This window comes from Squalius cephalus, assembly GCF_949319135.1.
Source record: "Squalius cephalus genome assembly, chromosome: 11".
NCBI lineage: Eukaryota > Metazoa > Chordata > Actinopteri > Cypriniformes > Leuciscidae > Squalius > Squalius cephalus.
In genome coordinates, this window is record NC_137132.1 from 3,475,765 (window position 1) to 3,485,365 (window position 9,601).

General features: G+C 33.7%; 1 protein-coding gene across 1 annotated transcript in view; it reads right to left on the minus strand.

Annotated features, from left to right (window-relative positions):
• Window positions 1–8,904, minus strand: part of dgkd (diacylglycerol kinase delta) — a 46,730-nt gene extending 37,826 nt beyond the window's left edge. The window contains exon 1 of the mRNA XM_079886592.1: window positions 8,756–8,904. Coding sequence (XP_079742718.1) covers window positions 8,756–8,884 — 129 coding nt within the window. The 5' untranslated portion in view covers window positions 8,885–8,904. The remainder of the gene's footprint in view (window positions 1–8,755) is intronic.
• Window positions 8,905–9,601: the final 697 nt, after the last annotated feature.

Sequence of the window (9,601 nt, forward strand, 5' to 3'; positions counted from 1 at the left end):
ATAAAGAACCTTTAGTGAAGAACCTTTAGAACATGAACATAACATAAAGAACCTTTCTCCTCTATAAAGAACCTTTAGTGAAGAACCTTTAGAACATGAATATAACATAAAGAACCTTTCTCCTCTATAAAGAACCATTAGTGAAGAACCTTTAGAACATAAACATAACATAAAGAACCTTTCTCCTCTATAAAGAACCATTAGTGAAGAACCTTTAGAACATGAATATAACATAAAGAACCTTTCTCCTCTATAAAGAACCATTAGTGAAGAACCTTTAGAACATGAACATAACATAAAGAAACTTTCTCCTCTATAAAGAACCATTAGTGAAGAACCTTTAGAACATGAATATAACATAAAGAACCTTTCTCCTCTATAAAGAACCATTAGTGAAGAACCTTTAGAACATGAACATAACATAAAGAAACTTTCTCCTCTATAAAGAACCTTTAGTGAAGAACCTTTAGAACATGAACATAACATAAAGAACCTTTCTCCTCTATAAAGAACTATTAGTGAAGAACCTTTAGAACATGAACATAACATAAAGAACCTTTCTCCTCTATAAAGAACCTTTAGTGAAGAACCTTTAGAACATGAATATAACATAAAGAACCTTTCTCCTCTATAAAGAACCATTAGTGAAGAACCTTTAGAACATAAACATAACATAAAGAAACTTTCTCCTCTATAAAGAACCATTAGTGAAGAACCTTTAGAACATGAATATAACATAAAGAACCTTTCTCCTCTATAAAGAACCTTTAGTGAAGAACCTTTAGAACATGAACATAACATAAAGAAACTTTCTCCTCTATAAAGAACCTTTAGTGAAGAACCTTTAGAACATGAACATAACATAAAGAACCTTTCTCCTCTATAAAGAACCATTAGTGAAGAACCTTTAGAACATGAACATAACATAAAGAACCTTTCTCCTCTATAAAGAACCTTTAGTGAAGAACCTTTAGAACATGAATATAACATAAAGAACCTTTCTCCTCTATAAAGAACCATTAGTGAAGAACCTTTAGAACATAAACATAACATAAAGAAACTTTCTCCTCTATAAAGAACCTTTAGTGAAGAACCTTTAGAACATGAACATAACATAAAGAACCTTTCTCCTCTATAAAGAACCTTTAGTGAAGAACCTTTAGAACATGAATATAACATAAAGAACCTTTTGTGGAATGGAAAGAGTCTATGGATGTTAAAGGTTCTTCATGGAACCATCGATTCCAATAAAGAGCCTTCATTTTCTGATGTTAATAAACAGAAACTAATGTAGCAGCAGTGTGTGTGTGTGTGTGTGTGTGTGTGTGTGTGTGTGTGTGTGTGTGTGTGTGTGTGTGTGGATCTTCCTGAAATAACTTGCAGATGCAACTTTGATTTCTGATGTCACTGCAAAAATGCACTTGTTTTATAAATGCACCGCAACAAACCGCTATTTACTGTGTGTAAAGAACATGTTTGCATGGACTAATCAGTCGGCATGCGGGTTTGCAAATGTTTGCGGGTTCATCAAACTGAAATAACTCATTTAAAGGTCACGAGGGGCTTCAGCACTTTACAGATGCATGCATTTACATGCATTGTTGAGTGTATTATTGTACAACTTTCAAGCTTTTTAATTGTTCTGGATTCCATTTACTTTTCCCATTTTAATTGGTCTGGACTTTGTTTGAATGGTTCAATTACATTTTAGTAGTAGTAGTAGAGTTTAATGCGCATTCGCTTTACAGGATATTTCATGGCAAATACAGATTATTATACATAAGAGAAAATGTAAAAAAAAAAAATATATATATATATATATATAATACAACATAAAAATATTTTATAAAACAAAATGTTATACATATAATTCTATAAAAGATGAACTGAATGTACTTTTGATTGAAATTGTAAAAGTTTTTCTTACAAAATACGTCCTTAAAAGTTTGTAAATTCAATTTTAGTAATCAAAAATCATGTTTAATTAATTGAAATCATGAAACCTATACAATTTAACAATTTGTTAAAAAATATGCATTTTTAAGGCCCTATGAAATGTTTTATTTTGTCTCAAATTCTGTTTTATTTTTGTATGGAGTCCATTTTAATGGTTTAGTTCAATTTAAATAGTCAAAAAACTTTCTTTCTTTTTTTTAGGAACTCGGAAAAAAAAAACATTTTTTTTCTGGATTTATGATTTAATACAAAAATATTATCAAAAACAGTGGTAATCAAATGAAGACAAAACATTTTTTTTTTTTTATTCTTTTAAAAGTAATCAAGTGAAAATTAAACATTTTATTTTATTTTTGGCAAACACAAGTTTACTGTTAAAATTTAAATGTGGATGAACAATTGTGGCTTTTTATTCAACATAAAATGTGAAATTTCAAAATATGCAGAGAGACACAAGCTATTTGGACTGGAAGAAAGGAATGTAAGCCATACAACAATACAGGAATATACATAATAAGCAGGAATTCTACAGGAATATGCATTTATATCCTCCTGAGACCCAGAATTATTATTATTTATTTTTTTTTAATTTAGTTTTTTTTTTCAAGTCATCACACTGATTAGAGCATAAGAAACAAATGGTAAAAAAAAAAACATTTTTGAAAAATGATATTTTATTCATATGTTATGCTATGTCCTCTGTAGTGGACACCAGGACTCAGTTGTTTAAAAAATAAAATGACATGAAATTATATGTATAGGCAAAAACAAAAAAAATTTAATCATCAATAAATGTTGAGGTTTCAGGATTTAATTGATACATCATTTTACTTTTAAATTTTTACATTTTACTAAATGAATATTCCCATTCAATGCAATGTATCTATACACTGTATCATATGTGTTCTTGGAGCAACATTTAATGAAAAAAGAAGAGTAATAATAGGAGTAATAATTAGCAACATTTTAATAATAATATCTAATATTTTATAGGAATATTGATGTATAACTAATTTCCATATTCACTTGTTGTGTCTCCCATAATGCCTGATAAACATGATGTAAGTCCTGATGTCCTCTACAGTGGGCATGTATGAAATCAACGCCCTGTTCTGGAACAGAAAATCATTTTTCATGTTTTCCTGAGATGTTGGATATGAAATACAACGTGAAAAGTAGTCCGATTTAAATTATAATTACAATATATTATCATATTTCCTACATTCGATCACTAAATTAATGTCAGGCATTTTTAAAGACCAAGGAGAAGTTGTTTTCATGGTGAAACCACCAAACATTTGGTATCTCTGGAAAGTCCTGAATGTGCTCTTCACAGGACACGCAGATTGTGACATGTGACAAAGTCTATTCCTGGGTCCCAGGAGGATATAACAGGCACATAACAGCGGTAATGTAGAGGAAATATACAGGAATATCAGCAATATTGCAGGACTAGAATTAATACAATAGAAATGCACTGCAGGAATATACAGTGACGCTGCATGAACGCAGAGAAATATTGGAGAATATACTGTGAGAACATCATTCATTTATGAATAGCTTTAATTTAGCAGATGATTTTATCCAAACTCAGGTTTATTTGCATTGCACTTTTTAAAATGCATATTGTTTCAAAGCAGCTTCTCAGAAAAAGCACGTTTCAACATTTCAATCAGGAAGTATTCTGTTATCAGTCAGAGATGAGTGTGTCATATGGCAGCAATAATTCAATACAGCTATAGGATAATATAAGTCGATATGTGGTTAGTAAGCATGATGTATTGAGCTGAGCAGAGTAACAAACACGTCAGGCTTGTGATCGTAACCCAAAGCTTCTGCCTAATGAATCAATGGATATGAATAAAGAGTGAAACACTTTTTCAGCGGCGCTGGTTCCGAAGTATTTTTTCCATTCGTTTCTCCCATTGGGATTCCAAAAAAAGTCTTTATTGAAGAGTTATAAGCCATGAATCAAGTCAATCAGATACAGGGCGAATCACAACATCACAAACTTTGATTGGAAGCAAAAAAGATTTTGAAAATCGGACAAAAAGACCCTTTTAATAAAGGGAAAGAACTACAAATCCCATGATGCATTGCGAACAGCATAATCAAATTAAAAACAGTGAAGAAACATAAAACTATTTTTAATTCGCAGTGCTTCACGGGAGTGGGCGGAGCTAACCAGATCTTTTGTCGAGTTTTGCTTGTTTCAACTCTCTGATTGGTGGAATTTTCTGTATAGCATTATGGGTAATGTAGTTTTTCACCACACATTCCGCTGTTAAACACAATTATTTAAAAAACTAAGCTGAAATAATGTGGGCTGACGCCTTCAACCGAAGCAAATACCACTGATTAACAACCTCGTAGCTCACAGTAAAGCTGACTTTAGAGGTTTATAAATTATCATTAAAAATCAGTTTCCCGGTGGAGAAAATGAATAGAGTTTTTACTTCTGTTGCGCTCTTTTGCAAGAACAGGGAAAAAAAGAGCAATAATTGTAACTTTAGGGGTTCAACAGCTTGTCATGGACATCTTATTTACCCCTGAAAGTGCATAGTAGTGCCGTAAGGGTATATATTGCTATTTTAAGGAACTAAAATGCACTTTTAGTGGTGGATAAGCTACAAAGCTGTCGTTTTTGTGATCTATCCACTGTGTGATCTGATCTGATCTGCTCAGAGAAAACTCTCTCTCTCTATATATATATATATGACATAGATGCTTGTGAGTAAAAGCTCCGAGACGAAGGGTCTGGCGGGTCAAACGTGACCTTTGAGCGGACAGATGTCTGCGGTCACTGTAGCGAGAGCCCTTTCATCTCACCTCTGTCTGATCCGACTCAAAGAGACCGTGACTGATCTGAACCGTGACCTTTCCCCCCCACCACCACCACACACACACACACACACACACACACACAAACGCTTCCCAGAATTCACTCGTGGTTTACAGGCCCGGCATGCTGTGGCCATCACCCACGCCTCAGTGTTACTAACTAATGCCTAACTAACAGTGTTACATTAACTAGTGCATTCTATATAGAAAGGGCTTTTTATTTTTTCCCAAATTTCGTTTTTTCCATTTGAATTGTTCTGGATTCCATTTACATTTTGGACATTTACAGCATTCCATGGACATTTTAATTGGTCTGGACTTTGTTTGAATGGTTCAATTACATTTTAGTAGTAGTAGAGTTTAATGCGCATCCGCTTCACAGGCTATTTCATGGCAAATACAGATTATAAATTAGAGAAAATGTTTAAAAAATTTTTTAAATATAATACAACATAAAAATATTTTATAAAACAAAATGTTATACATATAATTCTATAAAAGATGAATTGAATGTACTTTTGATTGAAATTGTAAAAGTTTTTCTTACAAAATACGTCCTTAAAAGTTTGTAAATTAAATTTTAGTAATCAAAAATCATGTTTAATTAATTGAAATCATGAAAACTATACGATTTAACAATTTATTGTTAAAAAAAATATACATTTTTAAGGCCCTATGAAATGTGTTTTATTTTGTCTCAAATTCTGTTTTATTTTTGTATGGAGTCCATTTTAATGGTTTAGTTCAATTTAAATAGTCAAAAAACTTGATTTTTTTTTAGGAATTCAAAAAAAAAGAGTTTTTTTCTGGATTTATGATTTAATACAAAATTATTATCAAAAACAGTGGTAATCAAAGGCATTAAACATAAAAAAAAAGTATTAATCTTTTTAAAATAATCAAATTAAAATTAAGCATTTTATTTTAGGCAAACACAAGTTTACTGTTAAAATTTAAATGTGGATGTTGAAAAGAAAGTTTAACAAATTTCATTATTAATATTTAATAAGTGCATTCTACTGTATAATAGTAATATATTTCTGTCATAATTTCTTCAAGTTGAACCAAACTTTTATTTTGACAGGTTGTCCTGAATACATTTGAGTTTCTCTGTGTATTTAATGCTATTTTTCTGAACTGAGATGTTGAAATGCTGTTGACGAGACTCTCAGAGCGGCTCTGGAGCTGAAGTTCATGTGTTCATGTCCTCGTATAGTGAGACGGCAGACGCTGAAAACACCGCGAGCGTGACTGCGTGCTTCAGTGTGTGTAGGAAATCAATCATGCAGACTTCAGATGTGAAAGTGCTTCAGTATTCACAGACACAAGTTCATATCGCAGTTTGATTCAGTGTACAGTTGATATATTCATGCAAACTTTGGCAAATTCCATGGAATTCCGCATCATACTATAAATTCCATTTTTATAACTGGATTCCGCGATTCCGTCCGCATCACCAAACTCATAGGGCCCTATATAGACAAGCATACTCCCCATAGGATGCAAGGAATAGTGCATTTAAAAATAAAAAAATTGTCAGTATTTACCCTCATGTCTGTGTCTAATTCATACACTTTTACTGTAAAAAGCAGCTTGCTACATTTCAGCTTTTCTTTCCAGAATGAGGAGAATTTATGCAGATTTATGTTTTTACTGGCCTTGCATATAGGCTGCAAACAGGGGCATGCTGTAAAAATGTGACATTAAACGAAAAAAATTCGAATTTTTTTTTTTGCTTGTCTTTACCTTTTTAATAACACAAACACTTTATTTTAAGGTGTCATTGTCACAGTGTAATTATATATTTAAGTACTGAGTAATAATAAGCAACTACATGTACTTACTATAGGGTTAGGGTTTGGTTGAGGGTTAGTTGCATGTAATTATGCATAATTTACTGTTATTACTGTGTAAGTACATGTAACATATGTAACAAAGACACTGTAAAATAAAGTGTTACTGCACTTTCTACAGACTCAGGCTGTTAATTGCCCTTCAACATTAGTAAATAATTATGCTTCGTTTTCTAGGTGAAAGATAAAACACTAAAACTGAAGATAGCATAAGAGTATATAAATGATGCAAACACAAATCATCTCCGGTCCGTCCGAAGCCACAGAGCATCATCTCTCATATCGAGTGTGTGTTCTCAGTCACCACACACACACACACACACACACACACACACACACACACACACACACTATTACTGAACATCCCGCAGTTACGCAATGGCTTTCATACTCAACTACACTTACATTTACACTTACACTTTATTTTAAGGTGTCATTGTTAGAGTGTAATTATATATTTAAATACTGAGTAATATTAATTAACTACATGTACTTACTATAGGGTTAGGGTAGGATTAGTGTTTAGTTGAGGGTTAGTTGCATGTAATTTACTGTTATTACTATGGTAAGTACATGTAACATGGACACGGTAAAATAAAGTGCTAAAAGTGTTACTGTACACTTTATTTTCAGGTGTCTATGTTACAGTGTAACTATATATTTAAGTACTGATTAATATTAAGTAACTACATGTACTTAGGGTTAACATTAGGGTTTGGTTGAGGGTTACTTGCATGTAATTATGCATAATTAATAGTTATTACTAAAGTAACATATGTAACAATGACACTAAAATAAAGTGTTACTAAATAAAGTATAACCGAACATGATTGAGGACTTATAAAATTGTTATTTTCGAGTCTTTCAAATAGGGCAAACTGGTGATGCATTAATTAAACCTGCTCCAACATGCTATATTAATGCACTATTACATAAATCAGAGAATTCTGTCACAATCAGTCTCTCAGGAAGTGCGTTTTGCAAGAACAAGTACGAGACTTATTCTTAATCACTTTATCTATCATTTAGCTGGAACAAACTTGAATGTCAACACTATTAATATGATTCTGAATGACAAATTTTTTCTATGCGTGAATGATGATATTTTGCAAGAACAAGTACGGGGCTTATTCTTTATCACTCTTTCTATCATTTAGCTGGAACAAACTTGAATGTCAACACTATTAATATCATTCTGAATGGCACTTTTTTTCTTTGTGTGAATGATGATAACTCATTATACAACCTTTGGTTTACAGCTCAGATCTTAAAAGCTCTCGGTTTCCACATCGGTTACAAAACACCAAACACTTTCTGCAGTTATTTTTACTAAAATGCAAAAATGACACTATATCTTCAGCTCCATCTCTGTGCTTTCCCAAACTCTCTCTCTCTCTCTCTCTCTCTATATATATATATATATAGTGGAAGGTTGATACCAACGTACCACATTTTACTGTAGTAGTAATAATAATACATGTTGTAACTATGAATACACTGTGAGTTTTTGTAAGATTCGAGCTTGTTGAACAGACGGACAGACAGATTTGACGGTAGCCACAGTTTCCACCAAAACAACTCTATATTTGCAGATATTTTGCTGCTGTTAAATCGTAATAAATCAATGTAATCTCCTTAAATTACTGTAAGGAGCTTTTAAAACGGTTTCCTCTATTTATGATTTTTTTTCTGTGTATTAGTTATCTATATTTTACCACAGTTTTACTGTAGTTAAAAACTGTAATAGAACTGTAGCGGGAGAAAAAGGTAATCCGTGTTTCAAAGTAACCGCTGCGCGTCCATCCATTGAACTGAAAACGTTACACTGTTTCATTTTCAAACTCGAAGATTCCAAACAAACGGTTACAAATGTTGCAAAGCAAACATTCGAGTTTCGAACGCAGGGACTCGCGCGCTCCCAGTCCGCTGGTCACCGGTACCGTTATATCCGCACGCGCTCGACTCAGAGACCGGTGTCCGTGTCGGCGGTACCGGAGGGTTTGGACACGCAGGAAATATCGCGGATCTCGGACGGGCCGCTCGGTCTCAAGCGCTTTTTCTCTTTGCAAAACAACGCAAAAAAACTCACACACGTGTTTTATTACCTTGCTCCGGATCTGACCGGACGTGGAGACCTTCCGAATGAGTTTCTGCGGGGATCCGTGCTCCTGCTCCGGTTCACTGTCCGAGGACTCGGCCTCAGCAGCAGCAGCAGCAGCGTCGACCGCCGCCATCCTGAGCTCCAGCCCCCGGGAGTCACTCATACACACACACACTCACACTCACTCACAGAGACGCGATCCAGCGGGACCGGCCGCACAGCGCCGCCAACCGGACAGAGAGAACACTGCAGCCCGGGGGGAGAGGGAGAGAGAAAGAGAGAGAGAGAGAAAGAGAGAGAGAGAGAGAGAGAGAGAGAGAGAGAGAGAGAGCGTTTATTTACTTTATTTATAAAAACATTAAAGATATAAAAATGTTAGTAAAAAGCTTTAAAAAAGCAGCTATAAGGACTTAGAATGTTTGTTGTTCTCGAGTCTCAAGACGTGAAATAGCATATTAGAAACGCAAATACTCGTTTCTAAAAAAAATATTTATTAAAAAAAAAAATTCAGAGAGAGAGAGCGCCGCCTACCGGCCAGAGGAGCCGCGACAGCTGGGAAACATACAGTGGCGCCCAAAATATTTGGACACACTTAAAAATGTCATTGCATTCGATTACGAAAATGTATCAAACCAAGTGCAATGTATCTATATATATATATAAAAAAAGATTGCATTGGCACACTTTAAAAGTAATTGAAATGTTAAAACAATAAGAGCTTTGAACCAACTTTTTAAACCAACTTTGTGTTTATGAAGACATCCTGCAGCATTTAAGTGACAGCTTATGTCAGCAGACACATCTTTCTCATCAGCACCTGACCAATTAACACTAGCACTTACCCTTTCTA